Source organism: Nyctibius grandis, chromosome 2, assembly GCF_013368605.1.
Source record: "Nyctibius grandis isolate bNycGra1 chromosome 2, bNycGra1.pri, whole genome shotgun sequence".
In the NCBI taxonomy this organism is placed as follows: domain Eukaryota; kingdom Metazoa; phylum Chordata; class Aves; order Nyctibiiformes; family Nyctibiidae; genus Nyctibius; species Nyctibius grandis.
In genome coordinates, this window is record NC_090659.1 from 49,047,216 (window position 1) to 49,067,645 (window position 20,430).

At 41.9% G+C, this 20,430-nt stretch overlaps 1 protein-coding gene across 1 annotated transcript; it reads right to left on the reverse strand.

The window, feature by feature from the left end:
- Positions 1–3,549: 3,549 nt before the first annotated feature.
- Positions 3,550–19,583, reverse strand: NIPA1 (NIPA magnesium transporter 1). Its single transcript, XM_068424959.1, has 5 exons — positions 19,220–19,583; positions 15,411–15,458; positions 11,423–11,513; positions 9,988–10,148; positions 3,550–8,764 (listed from the first exon to the last, which is right to left on the reverse strand). Exons 1-5 carry the CDS (start codon positions 19,581–19,583, stop codon positions 8,253–8,255), a joined length of 1,176 nt encoding a protein of 391 aa, XP_068281060.1. The 3' UTR covers positions 3,550–8,252.
- Positions 19,584–20,430: the final 847 nt, after the last annotated feature.

Below are 20,430 nucleotides of genomic sequence, written 5' to 3' on the forward strand. Positions count from 1 at the left end.
AGCTTCACACTCAGAGGGCTCTTCAGTTTCTTCAAAACTATTCCAATACGGTCTTCATGTAGCCCGCACCCAGACCTAAACAATAACCAGTTATTCTGTCACCCAATGTCCCCTTCCCAGCTGAGAAAGGGAATTGGGAAAGGGAGGGAGACTCATGGGTTGAAATTTAAACAGATTTAATAAAATAAGAAAACCAATATCAACACTAATACAAAAGACACAAAGTTATACTCAGCCCATAGAGTGGTGGCAAGTTCCTCCAGGGATCACAACCATTAAGAGAGGAAAAAGCAAAAGAGGCCCCATACCCAGCATCTTTCCCATTTATAGTGAATGCGACGTTAATTATATAGAATACACCTGTGGGCCATCCTGGGTCAGCTGCCCTGGCTTTCACAGCTAATGGCCTTGATCACCATGGCTGGCCACAAACTGAAACAAAATGTAACAGAAAAGTGATTCTATAAATGTTATCCCCATGAAACCAGGACAACAGGCTTTGCAAAGCTGCCTTGTAACATCAGGTCTAGACAACAACACTGCGAAAACACATGTGATAGCTCCATGTGGAAGATGCAACTCTGCCTTGTCAAACAGGATGGACTGTTGTGTCACGTCCCTTACTGACAACAGTTTCTTCTTTATCCTCCCTTACTCGGGGTTTGTGTTGGCATTATCACAGTCTGCACAAGCAGCTGCTTGATTTTCGCTAGGCTTGGAAACAAAACCGGAGAAGGAATCTTGGCTTTCCCCCACAGGATACCCATAACAAAGCTATCCCTCATCATGTTACCTGTTGTGTTTTTTCTCATTAAAAATGGTTCCTCACTTCGTCACAAAAAGAAAACTTCTGGGCCACCCAAAGCAAATGGATAAATTTTACGCCTATTTTATTCCCTAATGCAACATTCATTCCCCAAGTTAAAACTAGTCTAGTATTCATGACATGAACTCTGCACTTGTGAAATAGTTTTTTCTATATATATGTATATAAAAATATATTTTTATATATAAAAATCACTATGCAATATGCAGTTATTACCTATGTCATTACACAGTAGGAGGCTGGCTTTTCTGTGTTTTACAAGATACCAAAACTGTGAAAAAGTTCAACAGCTGGTGAAAATGGTTCCTCAAATGGATTTAAAAAAAAAATTGACTGTACCACCCAAACCAGTCCACGATAAACAGGAGCATCTAAGTACTGATATCTGAGACAGTTCAAAGTTTCTAGGAGCTAAAGAAATTAATGTACCTGTGATGATGCCAAATTTTGGAAACACACACACATACACATTCCTGAGTTGAACAGTAATGTTGTCTGAAGCAAGTCAATTTAGTTTTCTCCTTCTGCTCTCCTCTCCTTCTACCCTTCTCCCTTCAAAACCACCTCTCAACCAACCTAAAACAATAATGAAGGGAATAAACACCTGAAAATGTTAACTGGGCTCCTTCAAGCATTACAGACCCTTTGTGGTACTTCAGTCATTATCTGTTAATCCTCTTCCTCATGTTTCTTAAACTGCTGGTTCCGCTTAACATACTGTCATCTGTTCACACAAAATATGAATTTTTTTAAAGTGCTCTCAATTCGGTACAAATCATTACATCTTTATTTCAAAGCCAGAGGTTGTGCTCAGTAACAGAAAATACTCAAGGTATCTCTGAATAATTTACAACAGCTTGGTATTTCAGGTATGTTGGCAAAGTATCTGGAAAGAACTCCAAATACCAGAACGGTGGTAACCTGCCTAACCTAACCCATTCTTGTAGGGTAACTCAGCAGCACAAGCCATCTTTGTGCTCAATTAATTTCACAGGAGAGGTCAGCTACTATAAGTACTTTCGCAAGGCTATGGACAGGGTTTTTCAGGGTTGAGTATCTACTACATGTATAAACATCTCATAAGGTTTAAAAGGACAGAAAGCAATAATGCCACGCACACAACCTTGGGAAACATTACCAGGTTAGCAGGTAGTCTAGCTGGTGTTGCACACTGACTGACTCTTGTGCAGTGATTTCCAACCACACACAGGCAGTGAAGGGGTTGCGATGAACCTGGCAGAAAATTGATTCGGGAATTGGGCAGCTTAACAGGGTGTCTGGTGGCCACAACCCTGCTGCATTTAAAGAAGACAGCTGAACAGAACAAAGCAGCCATGTCTGCGAGTCTACTCATACAACAGTCACATACAACGGACTTAAGGGACCCTGCTTAAGACTTAAGCTCTTAGAACAAACGCCAGAAAAATCAATGGAACTCGTTTTTTTCCTTTTGGCACAATCAGATTTTGGTCTTTAACACTCTTCCCATATGAACCGTGTGGGTGAGATACATACACTCAGGACTGGTTACGTCCTAGACTTTCAGCAACAACAGTGGTGTATATGGCCTGCTTGCCTTTACCACAATGCTGCCTTAGAGGCCTAACTTCAGAGATGCACAAGAAGAGAACAGAGAGTTGAATTTTCCTGCTAAAAACATGTTCTCAAAATACATACTCCTTATACTTTTTACTTAAAAATCAGAGATGCTGCATGTAGAAAGCAAAGTCTCTCTTGTTTTCTAGTCTTTGTACACTGCATTAATATCATCACCACCTTTAAAAATAAAATTGCAGTGACGTACCCTGCAAAGGATCCATGCCAATCTTTTCCACTGCATACAACATTTTATATTGAAGCTAATTTCCTTGTTTAAAAATTAACTTCTAATTTTGACCAGTAGTAATACTGATGCATCCTCTAAAACACAAGCACAAAGACTGAAACAGTTCTTAATCATAAATCCCACAATTTAAAAACAAAACAAAACAAAAACCCCAAAACCCCCAAGAAACCCCAAACATGCCTGAAAGTCACATATTTGCCAGTACCTGATATGAGGAGCTAGGAATTTCAGATGAAGGATTAGATGGGCAGCTACCGTGATTTCCCAAGTGATTCCTTCTGCAGGAAGCTCTTGTGACAGTAAATGAGACTGATGACACAGACTTTCTTACAGCTGTTGCCACTCGATGCACACCCAACTGTGGAGTAGCGTATCTTGAAACAAAAGCTCTAGCAAGCAGCCAATGTACAGGAACGCATGAACAGAGCGCATGATAACCCTTAAGACAGAGTTTGAAGTGGCTCAGGCCCCAACAAACATTTCTGCCAGAGAAACATTCATTTTACTTGTGAGCAAACTTCAGTACTATGAAGACATTAAGAGTACAGCTTGCTGGTAGACACCCCTAATACCACAGCTGAGCCCTTTGTGCGGCAACTGATCTGTACACATGAAAGAATCTGCTACTTTCAGTAAAAGCAAGGCTGCTACTTTTTTAAAGAGTAATGGAAGTAGTTTGGGTTTAGGAATTGAGATTAGGCTGTACAGCAGCTAGATGTGTGGGAAACTGGTTTTTTCACCCCGTGTGGTAAAGAGGAGGAGTCACGAAACAAGCATTGAGCTAGAAATAAATCATTTATTTTAAAACAATACAGGTTAATAAATAGATTAGTTATCAGAAAACTTAATAAATAGCCTTTTATAATTTACACAAGGCAAATACAACATGCCTATAACTATTTCTTAAAAAGCAAAGAGAGTAAGCTTGACTTGTAAGCCGTTAACAAATCTATATATACATTATTTGGAAGCTAATAAAATAAACCATTTTTATGTAATCTGTAGTAACTATATTGCAATAGCATTGAAGCAACCAAACCTGACACTGTATGTTTGTTGCCATCCACCTTTTCTCCATATCCCATTAGAATTATTTTTCACATTCCAGGGGAAAAAAAAAAAAGTAAAAAAAAAAGAGAAAGTTCCACAGCTGAAAAAGGATTTAACTTAAAAATACCCCTTTTGTGTCATATTTTCCACTCTGTAGAGCAGCTGTCAGGGAGGGGGGGGACACAACAACAACAAAAAAATACAATTAAAAAAACTTGTTTGCAGCTTTTAGAAAAGATTTCTTAATCCATAACATTTCAACACTCCTGTCTGAAACACTTGGGCAATAGTAATAATAACTGTTGACATCACTGGTGCCTAACATGGTACACACTAAAATTCTGCATCACTTACGTCCATATTCAGTAGCACCAAAGAATTATTACAAAGACTAATCTCTGTAAAGAAAAGAAAACAGGTAATAGATAAACATTTGATAATGTGATTTAACAGCAAAACTTCAGCAGTTACACCATCTCAAGACAACTGAGGAAGATCTGTAGAATCCTTGATGTTTTATTTTTATGAAACGATAAGGTAATAGGGGTGTAACATGCAAACAACGGCTCATTTTAAGCACCCCCTATTTAATAACCTCAAATCTTTCTTCAAATACAAACCTTCTACTTTTAAATAAAAAGGAAAGCTAAACCTCAGATTCTATTATTTCAACAAATAAAATCCAGTGTTTTCATTTTTCAGTGCTAGTTACTTCAGAAAAATACATATGTTCAATATAAACCAAGATTATTAATAGGAAGCCTCACTTGTCAAACTGTGATATGACAGGTTCTTACTAATGTTAGTTGCAGCTCACTAATAAACAGGCTCTATTTACACATAGAGTGTCCTGGAAAGTCAATACAGCAGATAACTTGTTTAGATATTTTTCTTTTTTACATAAGTATTTAAGTTGTAACAAATTTTTTTTTTGGTTATATCAAAAGGTTTCTATTCTCCTACTGAATGTTTGAGGGATTTTTGTGTTTGACACCTAATAAAGATCGTGACTGACACATGTAAATCCTCCATACACTGAAGGGATAACGATCAAAGAGCTATCTTCAAGGGAGTACCAAGTAAGTATGTTTGACAAGTATAACAGAAGCCAGACATATGGTGTGAAACGCCTGTCATATGGATTTGGATTTAATTCAAATGCATCCCACCACTGTAATGAGTCCACTTTTTCTATGCGTAGCCTCTCCCACTTCTACTTTGGGATCAGAACTGAAGTAATCTGGCTTGTAGCTATCGATAGATGTAATGCAAAGAGAACGTGAAAAGGGCAGATCCATGAGGGACACCAAAGCTCAGGAGACAACTGTGTGCATTTGCTCCCTGAGATGATGGAACCCAGATATCTGTCTTATTCAAAGTGCTTACTTGTCAAAGGGATGGGAAAAAAAGAGGGAATGGCTAACACTGAACTTCAAGAGAGCCTCTGTTTAAATCAGAAAAGCAACGGGACTAAAAAAGGTAGGACACCTAGAACAAGGAGGACGTGGGATGGAGGCGGGAAGAATCGTACCAACAGTGACAACATAAAATGCTAATACATTTCTAAAGTTAGAACCAAAACAGATCTAGGTACAGCAGAACTCAAAAGAACACTGCTGCATACTGAACAAAGTAGCAAAAATAAAGGTTTCCATTATTTAGCATTCATGGTGTGAAAGGCTGCAGATATAAATGATGTGCAAGGCCACAAGAATTTCTTTCACCTTATGTGCTGGCATTTGACATCTCTGTTTTAAACGAGGTTAACTAGACACCTCTAGAAAGCTCATCACAGATGAGGAGCAGCTGGGGAGAAGAAACCTATGCAGAGATTTACCAGCTGTAAGGATGGTCAGAGGACCACAGAACATGGCTGCTACTTTATTCTTACTCTGCATAGTGAATGTTTATCAAGTAAACTTGTGTGTGTGGTGCAGAAAATGGCAAGGTTTAGACAGGGCAGTCAAGTTATTTTGGATCTAATGTTTACTAATAATTTGCATATGCACCTAACATACTAGGATAGGCACTTTCTAAATAAATAGGAATTAATTTCAAAACGAAACAAGACAAACAAATATGGCCAAAGGAGGACTATGATGAGACCACAATCATTTCCATTTTAACCTAAAGATTTTCACAGAAGTCTTCAGAGATTAACGGCTAGTACAAAACCAACATACAACTCGAACTCTGAATTTTAATTTTGAAAAGACAACTTGACTGCTTCAGAAAACAGCTAACATTGTTTAAAAAAGTAGGTCACTACAGTCTCTTATGTACAATTCAGTTTCAATCAGAAAAAGGGAATTAATATGACAAAACGTAACTGTTTGCTGACAACCAAGATACCATCTTCCAATCAATAATGGACAGAGGTTAGTTTTAACCAGCTTTCATAGTCCAGTTCCCCTCATCTACAGTTCTCAAAATTTCTAGAAACCATACCCAATATTTGAAAATCCATGAAGGTGGCCTTTTCTCTGCTAGCGCTATTTTATTCCACCTAGATACTCAGGTTCCATGCTGGCCTATAACAAAGTGTGTTTCTGCCAACACAGAGTCATTCCCCTCCAGTCTGGAGTTAGAAACAAGCTTCCAAATAACACAGCGGGCCTCTTACTCCCTCAGAGTAGTCCCTTCAGAATACTAAATCTTTAGGATCCACTGTTCATGATTATTGCTGCCATCAGAAGGGCTTGTAACATTCCTTTTAAAGGAAAACGGAGGCTGAGTTTTAAGGAAACTCAGGTCAACAAAAAAACATCACGAAAGTGGACAGTGTTACTCCTCATTAACCAATGTCCGCATTCCTGTCAGCCAGCCACAAAGCTACATTCATGATTTCTTTATAAAGTGTCATGAACTTTTTCTGTTCGTAATCACATTTGGGTTTTTTGCTTGTTTCAAGTGACGTTCTGAACTAGAGATGTTGAGTTCCACTGTATCCTTCCATTTTTGTACTTAAATGCAAACCAACATTCATTGCTTTTCAAGCTTTCCTTACAAGTTTTTGACTCGTGATGTTTTAACTGCCAAATATAAGTACAACGTGAAAATTAACTATTTCTTTCTTTGACATACCAATATTCTCTAAATGGTTTAAACTGAACAGTTCAGAATCGTTCCAATTATGTCTTACGCAATTTGTACTACTTGTCAAAATATTATTGCTGAACTGTTCACACAGGTCTGTAAATTACTGGATCTGAATGTATATCCCTGTTGGTTATTTGAAACTCTGCTCTCAGAATGCCTATGCTTTTTCAGTCTTTAACCTCATTTTCCCACATTACAAGAGGATCAGACCATCTTTTTTTGAGCTATGAGAAATCTCATGCTCTTCTCTCTCTTAAATTTCTTTTTTTGTGGTTGCTGCTTATTAGCTGCTTTACAAAATGGTTTTCCTGTATTTAGTCACTTAACTAGAATGAAGGTATGCTGGACTGCTTTAAACAGTCCTCCCATAGATTACCTCTTCCCATTAGGACTATGGGTTTTTCAGAAGCTATCAAGGCATCTAAGGGTTTCAGTTCAGGTTTGTAAATTCTTCCAAAAATGTGTGGCTCCTTCTGGATGCTTTATGTGTTTAGAATTTGAATACAGTCCAATATTATAGACAGTGAAATTGAATTATTAAATTCCGGTATAGGCCATCTGAAACAGATACATTCACATTTATGCAGTATTTTTGGATTACAAAGGCACTGAAATAGTTCTGAGCTGCTTACAAATAAGCCACCATATAGGCAATGAGTCTGTGCATCATTTCCACATCCTTCACAGTCTTTCTGTCTGCTCGCAATTAAAAACTCTCAGATGAATGCAGTATGTCTTAATGCATGTAAGTTACAAAGAAAAATGCATACCTGGACACTACCATCAGCTGATAAGTAATTAGTGAAAGATTTTTAAGGGTCCACTGCTCTGTATAAATAATTCAATTTAAAACTCCCCAGTGTCTTCACCGCATGGCAGACCAAGCTGCCGAGACAGTTACTAAAAAGGACAAATCTGCAGTCCATGGGTCAACCAACATTTGTCTCAAAATTCACAGCCTTGACGGTGAACACGTTGCTATACTGAGATTAACAAATTATTCCACTCACTTTTTTTCCCCCATATTTTAAGGTATACATCACTCATGAAAGGTGTCAGATTGAGTGCATTAGAAACTGATGTTCTCTGCCCACAGAAACAGTACCTCAGAAGCCACAATACAAGCTTTCACACACAGGTCTGTCAGAATATCCCCCAATCTTTTCTGATGGATTACCTTTTACAGTAAGGAAATACATCGGTCTCTATGCTGACTCAATCAGTGGTTCCAGTTAAGGTCATTTATTGTGTTGACTGGGGTCATGGACAACTGTTGCTTTGAAACTGGATGGAAGCCTCCAATTCATTTCAGGTAGGCCACCAAATCGACAGAGGGTAACTACCAACCTGAATCATATTTGAATCAGTGACCTAGAAATGAAAGGCTCTGCATCCTTCCCTGAGCCATCCAGTTTCCCCTCAAAAAATATTTTAATCTGTCTTCATGTTAGGTTTATTTAAATCCCCAATATTGAAGTTGAATTCCTTGAAGACTTGTATAAGAACAATTCCAATTGATACTGTGGTGAATCCACAAGCCATTCCCAAGAAATCTACCACTCCTACATTATTCCATTCCCTGAAAAGAATGGCTGAAGCCAGCAGGACTAGAGTGGTAAACACAACGTAGTAGATGGCACCAAACACAGAGGAGTCAAAACATTCCAGTGCCTTATTGATGTATCTGAACTGAATGATAATGCTACATCCTAATACTGCCAGAAGTACCAGACAGAGGTACAGAGCCCTTTGACTTGAGGGGTTATTGTGAAAAATATCTTGAGCAGCCAGACCAATGCCTTTTGTGCTGGGAACTGTGAAACTGCCCAACAGAGAGCAAATACTGATGTAAACCATGATGTTAGTAGGTCCATGAGCTGGAGCTATCCAGAAGATAAGCAGGAGAAGCATTAGCAGCACTATGCAGAGATAACCCACGAAAACTGGAAAACAAAAAGAAAGCAAGATAATAGCAAGGTGATAACTCTTGGTCTTCTAAAGATTTTAGCAGGCAAATCACGTCATACCAGTGAACTTCATGTATACACCATAATTAAGATTTGCTATTGAATATAGATCCAAATCACTGAGCTTTTAGAGATGATGTGGGCATCTGCAGCTGATGTTGTCATGTTCTTTGTGTAAAACAAATCATTATGTAGTAAGACACACACTCTTGCACATCTGAACTGGATTTGAGATGGCCTTTTTTTTTTTCATTCTCTCTTCCATCAGGATTATACTCCTTAATGCCCCCTGTGACAGATAGCAGGGATAACACCTCATTCATAACCCGTTCAATAAAGCATGGTGTGTGGATCCAGCAAAGAGCTTAAACCCAAAGTTAGATCCCATTAAGGTGAGTAGGGAGAGCTGGAAGAACTGGGAGGCTTTACAATTTTAAAGAAATATATTTCCAATTCATTTCGGTTAGACCAGGGTATTTGTTTTCTTTTCTTTGTTTGCAAATTTTTTGGATAGCTGATGTTATTAGGTTTGAGTTTCTCTCACCTAAAGCAATTAAAGGAAGTAACAACAGTTGGCAGCTTAGCTCTTATGCAAGGGAAATAAAAGTGGGTCTGGCAGTTATTAGCACTAGTATGTGTCCTCCAGGAGCTAGTGGGGCTTTACATTCTCCGTGAGAAAGAATAGGCATTTCAGCATACGTCTCAACAGTGTATTTCTACACACCTTTATCGTGCAAAGAAATCTGCTTGGAACATAACTGGTATCTAGTATAAACTTGTAATAAAAAAACAAATGCAGAATTAAAGAACAAAAGACAATCAGTATTGTTTTGTATAAAACAACTTAAACTGAGATCCTAGAATCATATCTTTCATTTCTAAGTAGCAAGATACACTTTTTCATAATTTTAGAAAATTACAAGTTCAAACGGCCATTGTTCTGAGCTTGCTGTGCAGGATAATGTTTTCAAAAGTATCCACATTTTCCCTTCTGTGCACATGTATAAAAAAATTTGATCAGTTCCATGTACAGCAAGGCATAGTTTTCCCCCACAAAAGCTGTACTGGTTTGCCTTTGTCACATCATAGTTTCTTCAGAAGTTAATTTTCTTACCTGACGGAAGCTGTAAGCCTCTTCCTCCCACGTGCTCTTGATCAATCTCACAAAATCATTATGAGTTAATAAAAGAATAAAGTACCTGGATTTGTAAGCTTCTCTTCAAGCTCAGCCTGAGTTGTTACACTCTCGGACTTTGGGGAATGGATGATGAGAACAACGGACCCGGCGCAACTCAGCAAACATCCCAGCTTGCCAAGAATGTTCAGTTTTTCTTTCAGTAAGTAAGAAGCTAAAATGGACCTTTCACAAAAAGGAAGAAAATTACAAGTTTGACTACATCCTGTTAATAATGCTCCAACAGTGATGTGCCACATGAATTTCCCTCTTAAAGGAGTAGTATCAAATGCTGGTGGATCTTCGACCAAATGTTGGTAGATCCTCAAAATGCATTTCTGACTTACCTTAGGAAAGATTCATCCAGTCTCAGCCTTACTCAATCCTCGATGTTTCATCTCAGGGAAAAAAAAAATCAAAAACAAAACCAAAAACCCAACCACAACACCCTGAAAACCAATACCACATCACCCCCTCCAAAAAACCCCAAACAAGGCATCTGGCACACGTGGCAGATATCTACCCGTTAACAATTTGGTGAGCTGTCATGAAGGCCCATTTTATAGGTGCTACAGAGTCATGAGATAAAAGTGGCCTTTGGTTACAAAGATCACAGGGTTCAGCTCAGACATGCAGCTGACCAAAATACACAAAATTATGTGGCCTAGGATAAAATAATGAGTGGTAAGTAGAGCACCATCAGTGTGCTTCATAGCATATAAAACTAAAGACAGCCATGAAGCCCATACAAAGCAATCTGTACTCTGAAGTAGATGACCAGTGCAGTCAGATACACAATTCAGCAGCCAAGAGCAGGCAACAGAAAAATCTCGAGGCAATGCACAGCTTTGTTTTTAAAGAATTGTACTTTTTCATTGCAGTAGGTTCACAACTGTAGTTTAGCTATTCACAAAACATTTAGTTGCATATTAAACTCCTTTCAGAAACACTCACTGCCTTTTTTGTTCCCTCCCTTCACATGAACATAACATTCAAGAAGCTGTGGGCATGCATATGCAACAGACTCCCGCTTCAGGATATGAGGCCAAATCCAATTAAATGAAAATCAGCATCAATAAACTTGTGTGGGTTGTAGATAGCAGGGGAGAGAAAGAATGTCAGACAAAAGGACAGATCTACATAGTAAGAGAATAAGTAGAAGAGTCCAGAACAACCACAGTGAAAGGAAAAAAAAAAAAAAAAAAAAAAAAAAGATGTTTCTCTGTTACAGATCATAGTGACAGTTAAAGCAGAAGATCCTCAGGAACCCTTTCTTCACCATTGCCTTCCCCTCTGCCCTGCCACTTTTCTGGGGAAAACAGGAATAGGTGACATTATAACACATCATGAACACTCATAAGCCTGACATCTGAGTGGACCTCCAGTGATCACTGAGTCTAGCTGACATTTTATTAAGTAGTAACAACATTCAGATAAGAACAAGAAAAGCAAACTCTTACCCAAATGGAACACCAAGAGCTCCCAAGGGCGTCACTAACACAGTTGGGACTGCAGTGTAGGCCAAGAAATTCCCTATTTGACCCAGAGCCACTGCCAAGAGAACCAGAAATAAGCCTTTAAATCCCTTTGTAAAAAGAAGTAATGAAAACTTACCCAATACTGTTTGGGAAAGACTGACCTAACTGGAAAACAGATGTTACAAATTTGCTTAGCTCTGTTAATTTTGCACTTAAACAAAATGACTGGAATTTTTCTATATTTTAAAATTATTTTTTAATATAAGATTTATATTTGCCACACAAGAAGTTCCAAGAAGGCCCAGTAAATAATCTCATTTGCAACTTCTCTTAGTTGAATATCAATAAGACTATGAATTAGAAACACTCATGGATTACACTCAAATATCTCAGTATTACATTCAAATATTTATATGAGGAGGGCTAAAACTATGTAACCCACGATTTCAGCTTTGGAATGTGCATATGTGTAACACAAATGCACTTGGTTATAGCTCCTAACAGCAGGGTTACCTTTTGGGGGAAAATAAGGACAGTACTAAGGAAAGGAATCTACTAATGACATACTAAACACATGCATAAGGGCTCTTCAATATACAGTAGACTACATCAATTTTTCACAACACTATATAACACCAAAAGTAATTCCTGACCACTGTAAAAAGAACAGATCCCCAACAAGCCACAATACCAGCCTCACAATCTTATTTTTTTCTTTCCCCCAATAACAGCAAATTCCAAGATGTACCACACTATTGCACATCACAGATGTGACAAACAGTTCATGCGTTCAAGTTTTCAGTTAAAAAAGAAAAGCTGGATGGTTTTGCAAGTGCTGGCAAGTTTATAATAGGTCAACATGATGCTTGCATAGTTACAGGGTCTGTGGTAACTGGCAAGAACCTTGAGACTGAACACAAATTACATACAGCTCAAATTTCCAGTTGATGCTAAGAGCCATTATCAGCATTTAAAAACATTTCAAGAATCCAACCTGTCTTTATGCTCAGGCTGGCATTCCCCTCAACTATCAAATATCATTACCATCATCCTGTTCTTTACACCTGCAAAGCACTGTGCAAACATTAATTAATTTACCAAATTAGCTCACATTATCAGTAGAGCTGAAGACCTGTGTAACACCTACAGGAAACATGAAGGAGTCAAACAAACTTACAAAACGGCAGAGTGTGGCAAAATTATACTAATTCAATTCACTGAGGCTTTCTCTACATGCAGGAGCGAGCCAGAGAAGTTAATGAGCAGCATTTCTAGAGCACCAGAGTCAGCGATGGTCTCCCTGCCCCTGGGAACAGATTAACTCAGCTATCAGCCTCGGGCTTGTTTTTCAGCAGACATATGTGCCAACTTTGGCATTATCTTCAAGGCATCCGAAGGCACTGGGGCAGATCTTGCATGGGGGATAGGACACAGCTAGCATGCTGTGTTTCTGCAGATTACATACATTTCCAAGTGACTCTGACAAAAGGTTGCTTTTTTTTGGAGGTCAGCTGCCTTAACTTGCTGTTGGAAGAACCAACCAACACTGATGCATAAATTAGGTGTCTCAAGTTTCAGTCAAACTGCACATATTGTAAGGCAACTGAACTTACCAGAAGTTTTCGGTATCACCATGGAGTAATAGTAAAAGTCTCTTACCACCACGAATGATAGACCAGGGCTAATTAAGACCAAGTATAAAAAGAATCTCTGTAATTGTTACCATCTACCTGATGTTGAGGACCTTTGCTGCCAACCTATCCAGTCCTCTCTGGATAGATAGATATTCCTCTCCAGATACATCAATGCTGTAAGCCAGTTCATGGCTTCAGTTCCTGAAGGCACATCAAGCTTTAAGCTTGCGAAAGGAGTACCAATATCCTTGAAGTTATTGCAACACAAAAATCCATGCACACTGACATGTCTACATTAGCAGGGACACCAGGAGTAGAGCTGTACAACAAAAGATGTCTGCTCTACGCATGTCAAGGGTAACTTCAGCCTGCTCCCACAGACTGAAAGTCTATTTGCAGCTGGTGTGCATTAGGCATGTTCCTAGAGTGCATCTTCCAGCCTAGTTTCATCTTAAAGTCCAGTTCAGGAACTCCAACGCTGTTCCACAAAGTGAAATAAAGCCCAATCCATGGCGACAAACAGGAGATTCGCTTCACAAGTGCATTCCCCATCTGCAGTAAAACACTAACATAGATGTATCCACTATAAAAACCAGCTACATCTATGCTGCTATCAAAACCTGCACTGAAACTAATTAATTAGCCAATTAATTAGTTTCATGCTCATTGAAATACCTGTACACATGCTGCAATCACTCTTTTGACTTTTAAAAAAAAATCCCTTAGCAGAATCTGTAGCCCTTCCTTTGAAGTCTTCAGTAATCCAGTGGATCCCAAGGCCCCAAAATGGTTAGGCAGTGTTATGCTGAGTCAGCATGCCAACACAGAAATGCTTGTTCACCATCTGAACAAATATTGTGAAAACAAGTTATAGAGTTTATGTGGGTTTTGTTAGTCATCCAAACTCCCTGCCTCAGAAAATTATGTCAGCTGTTACAATTTTGCCCAGACAACTGGGGATATTGCTAATTCCCCAAACGCTGCCTTTCTCTGCATCCCATAGGTGCCTACCCGGCCCTTCCTATTGCTGTTTGTAATTCTATTGCAATTCTGAATCTATAATATCCTTAAACAATTCTTCCCTTGGTTCCTTTGCAAACTTACTGAGGCTTTGTTTTGAAATACCTGCACCTAGCGCTACTGGACAAAAGCCAACTGATACCATTCCCTTCAGCTATTTTGCCTTCATTCAATTCTGTCAGCTCTTTTAAGCATGAAATTGTTTTCTCTGATTCATCAAGATAAACTCCTGTAATAAAACCTCTCTTATTTTAACTCCTTCTGCTCAGAGATTCAAGACGGGAGCCTCATGAGCGATAAACAGCAGTGATTAATGCACAGATTTACTGCTACTTAGGCAGTAGCGATCCTGGCAGAGGAGGAAGCTGGCAAAGAATTACTTAAACTCAGGTTAAATTAGCTGAGGACTTTCCTCTGAAGCTCTGCTGGCTTCTATACTTGCTGTGAACTTTGTCATTCAAGGGATCTATCAGTTTCCATTCCTTTTACACAGCTTGAAGACAACAAAACCAGAGACTTACCTTGTTGCCACGAAACAAGGGGCACAACTGGATCATATACCTCTCAGAAACTGCATCAGAACATTTCCAAATAACTTGCAAAAGGCTGGGTTAGAGTCTAAAAGTGAGGTATGACTTTAAGCTCATGGGTAGAACTAGGGCTGAACTGCAAGAGGAGAAAGCCAGCTGCTCCCCGTGCTCTGGATTCACATCAGAGAGTGAATTTAGCCTGAGCAGAGTTTACAAAGATACCAAGGGTGAAATTACACTGATCTCATATCAGCACCACACAAGGCTTCACATTAATCTTGTAGATTAAAAGCAAAACTGAAACCGTATCTGTCAAACTAGAAATCAAAAAGAATTTTTTTTTTTCAGTTGAGGCTGGCTAAGTGCGTTCTGATTTAAAAAAATAACATGTGCTCAATGAGCCCTTTTGTGCACAGTGACAATTTCTTATCCAGCTTTGACTTTTATTAAAAACTGAGCGGACCAGCGCAATCCAGAAACACAAACCGTGCAGGAACCCAGAGTCAGAGCAGCGCATGGCTGCCAAGGGCTGCAAGTACCAAACGATTTGGAAATCTGGACAGATGTTTGACTTGGGATTGTCCCAGCTCTTTGCCTTCTCAAACACCGTCAGACACAGCAGCCAGAGTGAGAGTTTACTGAAGGTGCGATATTTCTGAAGGGTGGGAATTTCGTTACAAGTGAGCGTGAGATTCAAAATGAGAACCCAGGTTTCCTGATGTCTCATTTCACCTTCTAACTGCAACTTCTCCCTTCAAATAAAATCAAACCTTTTAAGATACTTACTTGCAATAGTGCCAGACCACCATACTATATCCGTTAAGTACGAAGTACCTGGAAGAAGAAGTATAAGAAGACGTATTACAAAATATGAAATTGCAATATTGGAACCATAAAATAGAATAATTTTAACAGTCTCAACTATTAAGGACCTTCATCTTAACCCTTTTCTTCAAGGCAACTGAGTGGGAAGAAAACAAGAGAGAAGGTGCTTGGATTTGGCCTAAGTGTCCAAGTTGGACCTTCTTAAAACAACATATTAGTCAGAAGTTCTGGTTTCCAGTGAAGTACCTATGTAATGCTAATGCAGTACTACTTAGAAGAGCATCCAAATTGTCACCAAATGCTTCTGAGGGTGCCACTTAAACATACACGTTAGAACCACTACTAGGAAAATGGGAAACCTATGGAAACAAAACATGATTTGGATCAATTAGTTAGGTAATATAGCATCAATGAAATTGTACTGGAGAAATTGTAGCAGAGAAATTGTTTTGGCGGTACCATAGCATGGACCAATCCTCCTGCATTTGAGCATCGGAAAATGCTGCAACTGAAGCCTCTGAATTCCTGACATACTGCCACATTTCAAAGAGAGGAGTAAAAACTCTGGATTGTCCCTTAGCGTCTCCTAAGATCAAGGACTATTATTTTCACCATCAGATTATAGGCTCTTGCCTTGGGATGCGCCAGGGGAGCCTGTGCACCACATTTTATAAGTTCTGTTTCTGTAGAACATCAAGGCTAATGACCGCTTACTAAACTAAAGCCTGGCCTCCGCTGAGCACAACCTTGGCATCACGTTATGCTCTTATGTTCTGCTATTTTTTCTAGCAATTCAGCTCTGCATTTATTTGGGAAGATGCTCTCTTAAAAGCTGCTGGACCAATAGGCAATATTGTACCTACCCTGAAATCCCGAATGAAAGAAAAACACAATAATCTATAACTCTGGAGACATATAAAATATTAAACACTTGGAAATCACACTATATAATTTAAATGAGATGCAAAATGACTAATGAAAATTGCCAGCTTTAGAGTGGGTGTAATTTTTTTTAGACTTTTGTTATTGCATATAAAATAAAAAAAATTTTGGGGGCACAAATTATAGAAAATATTGACTCAAGTAAGATAACTTCGCAAAATATTTGTCACCCGCTGCTGTTTCTAACTAAGCAAGGATTACTAATTGCATTGATACTATATTATTGATTCAACAGAGAAGACAGAGAAGATTTGAAGTGCCTCCTTGTTAATTATACAACATCTACAGAAGCCAATGGAAAAAAGACATCATCTGACACTGACGTTCTCAGGCTCTGTCCTGGTTTTGCTGGGATAGAATCAGAGAATCAATTTTCTGTTTAGGCAAGCTGCACTTTTGAGAAGACCGCAGCACCCAATACAGTGGGAACAAAGTTGACAAGACACTTTGTTTTAGTTCGTGGCCAGCCGTGGTATGTGGGTGTCCATGGTGATCAAGGCCATGAGCAGTTTCGAGTTAGCCAGGTACAACAGCTACAAGGAGCGAAAGCCAGGGCAGCTGACCCAGGCTGGCCAACGGCAGTATTCTATACCATAAACGTCATGTTCACTATAAGTTGGGAAGTTTGCTGAGAATGGCCCTTCTCCCCAATGGCTGCCATCCCTGGAGGAGCTTGCCCGTTATTCGGTTCCTGAGGCCTGCTCTCCTGTTTGTTGTAACTGCCGCACAGTGTTCGACATCCAGCGTCCATTGGCCTAAGTACAACTCTGTGTACTTATTATTAGCATTGGTATTAATTTTAGTTTTTTTATCGAATCTGTTTCCACTTCAACCCACAGGTCTCCTTTCCTTTTCCTGATTCCCCCTCTTGACTGGGAAGGGGTCACTGGGTGATAAAAGAGCTGGCTATAGTTTAGCTCCCAGACACGGGCTAAACGCAGGCAGGCTCACAGCTCTGACTGCTAGATGCAAGGCAGAACCGCACCGCTTCACAGCATTAGGTAGAGAGAAACCTAGGGTATTTGCCTCAGTGGCTCCACACTGCACACGGCAATAGGAAATACTATGAATCGCTCAGCAAGATACACAAAGAAACATCAGTAATATCTTCAAACCAGGCTGTTTTCCATCTGCCAGCGCTGAGAAGGCAGGCACGCACCCATCACCCACTTAACCCAGCGCTCCACTGAAAGCTCTTCAGGGGCCACTAGACCCAACTATACTGCAAAATGGAAACTTCTCCAGCTGCCTTGGGATGGAAAGTCATTCCTGTCTCTTGTGTTTTCTCATTGTTTCCCTTACAAAAAAAAAAGACCTGTATTTATGATGCAAACGTGATCTCTCTGTGGACAATAAAAATGGATTGTGGCCATCTTGGAGGGAAAGGGAGACTATGCTTGCAAAACAGTTTTGTCTGAGGCCCTTAACGGTAAGGTCATTGCAGGAAAGGCAAAATAAACATGTTCTATCAGGCTGCCAGCTGGTAGTAACATAGTTGCAAGCTTGCTCTGCTCCACATGCTAGATGCATGACTAACCATCTCAAATACATATATGTGTATATATATATATTTACACACACACACATATACAGAGAAAATACCTTGCATGTCCTGGTCACTAAAAAGGATTTTGCATAAGAAAGAGTTCCCAGAACCTATGGACACATGCTCACACACACATAGACACCATCACCTGCAAAACAAATGGCTATTGACCACAGAAATACAATTAAAAGGTCTCATGCAACCCGTGTTTACAACTTTCCCCTCACATAAAAGCATGATATTAAGAACAAATAAGTATATTGCATTTTCCTATATTCAAAGCATCAAGATGCAACTAGCAAAATGCTATTCAGAGGCTGCATGCTTTGGGGAGCTCCAATCTCAGAATAAAATACAGAAAATCTTCATACTTTGTGAATTTACAGCTTTGTTTTGGCTAAACTGTCTAGATAGCACAGTCAGTTCCTGAATACGTTCATCTCAGACAACAATAATGAGGTATGGGATTCCAATATGAAAAGAAAAAAAATATTAGTGATTTCCTGTAATTGGTGTGTCTTTCTTCTCAACAAAAGGAACCCACTGCGTGACTGATGTGACTTGTGGTGTGTGCCCGTGGAAGAGCTAGAATAAACAGCGACAAGCTGTGCTGATGCTGTTCGTGGCAAGAAACTCTCTAAGCCGGAGAAACTGGTAGAAAAGTCCCACAAGTATGTGACAATACCGCAAGAAAAACCTGTGTACGCACGCACACACGAGTCCCCAGCGCTGTATTCCAGAGCGCGCAGGCCGTGCATCGGGAAGCTGTTGCTGATGGCCACATTAATACACCCCCGCTGCCCTGCACCTGCCGTCGCTTCGGTAATTTATCACATCCCTCACGCCGCGCTCCAGTCATCGACCTCTGATGTCGAACACGCTTAAGGTGACAAACTAAGGCCGGTCCAGCCGCCTGGAAGGTGTCCCCTGCTCCAGACGACACCGTCACCCCCGCCAGGCAGAAGGTCTGCCCAGACCCGGGGGTCCCTGTCCTCCGCCGCGCCCCGCGGCAGCCGCCCCCCGCCCCGCCCCGCCCCATGCCGGCCGCCGCAGCAGCGCGGGGCAGCCGCGGCCCTTCCGCGGGGGCTGCGCGGGAGGGAGCGGCCCCGGGGAGGCCGGGCTGCTCCCATGGCGGGGGGTCCCGTCCCGCACGGTGCCGGGAGCGATGCACTGGAAACTGGGGAGGTTACCGGGGGGGGGGGGCGTAGCGGAGGGGAGAGGGAGGCTGGGAAGCCCCGGGGGGCGCTCTCGCCTGCCGCCACCGCAGCGCCGGGGCCCCTACCTCGCCCGCGGGCCCGCACGATCCCCTTCTTCTGCAGGACGAAGGTGGAACCGTTCACCAAGCTGGAGACCACGGCCACGCTCAAGCCCAGCGACACAGCGGCGGGGCCGGGGCTCTGCGCTGCCCCCTCGCCTGCTGCCGCACCGACCGCCATCCGCATCGCCCCGCCGAGAGCTGCTGGCACGGCGGCTGCCCGGGCCCAGCGCACCCGGCAGCGGCTCTGCGCCGGGATCCGCCCTGCGCTGCGCTGCGCCGCGCTGCGCTGCGCGACCCGCCCCGCCGGGGGCGGCTCCTGGCGGGCATCGGCGGCAGCCGCGGCTCCTGGCGCCCGTCCCGCGCGGGGACGGCAGCAGGATGACGTCATACCAATGGCACTTCTGTCTCTCCCCCCTACCCCCCCATCTGACGTCACGGCTTTGTGCCACCCTTCTCCGCGCTGGCACCGCGGGGGGCGAGGCGGCCCCGGGCACAGAGCTGCCGTGCCGGCCCCAGTGGCGCTGCTGGAGGCTTGGGTGAGGGGTCCCCGGCGTGGGGAAATACGGAGCAGAAGCTGCGGTCCCCGCCGGGTGCTGCGGGAGGACAGGGGGATGCAGGAGGACAGGGGGATGCGATGTTGTGCAGAAGGACGTGGTGTGCAGGAGAACAGAGGCAGCCCCGCCGGGCCAGGGACGCTGGTGTGGGAGCAGCGCTGCTGATCAAGCGCTTTCGCTTTCGCTTGGGGTTTTTACCCCAAGCGGTCCGGCCGAAAGCACGGTGCGTTTCAGTGTCAGGGCAGGAGCAAGCCGAAGGCCAGGCAGGGGCTCGAGGCCACCGTGGCAGCCCCCACCCGTGATCCGGAGCTGCGGCTCGATCCACCCGGCCACCGGCTGGGTCAATGTGCCAGGTAGAGCTGGAAAATCAGCAACCGAGCGTGTGGCTAGAGACTGGGAAAGCTCAGCCACTGCCAGGGGTCTTGCGGATTGCCTGAAAGCTGTGGGATCCGTAATCCTGTTTTGCCCAGCAGTAAATCCCAGAATCTGCATTTATTTCCAGGAAAAAGTTCACTCTCTCCTAACGGCTGGGCAAGGTCAGCTTCTCAAGATCACAAGTCTCCCAGCCTCTCTCAGCTATCATTCAGCAGCTTTCAGGTTCTGGGAGGGCAGAACATAAGCCATCCCAGCATCGCAGAGAAGGGCTGGAGGTCCCTCTGGTAGCAATACCCCTGGGTCCAT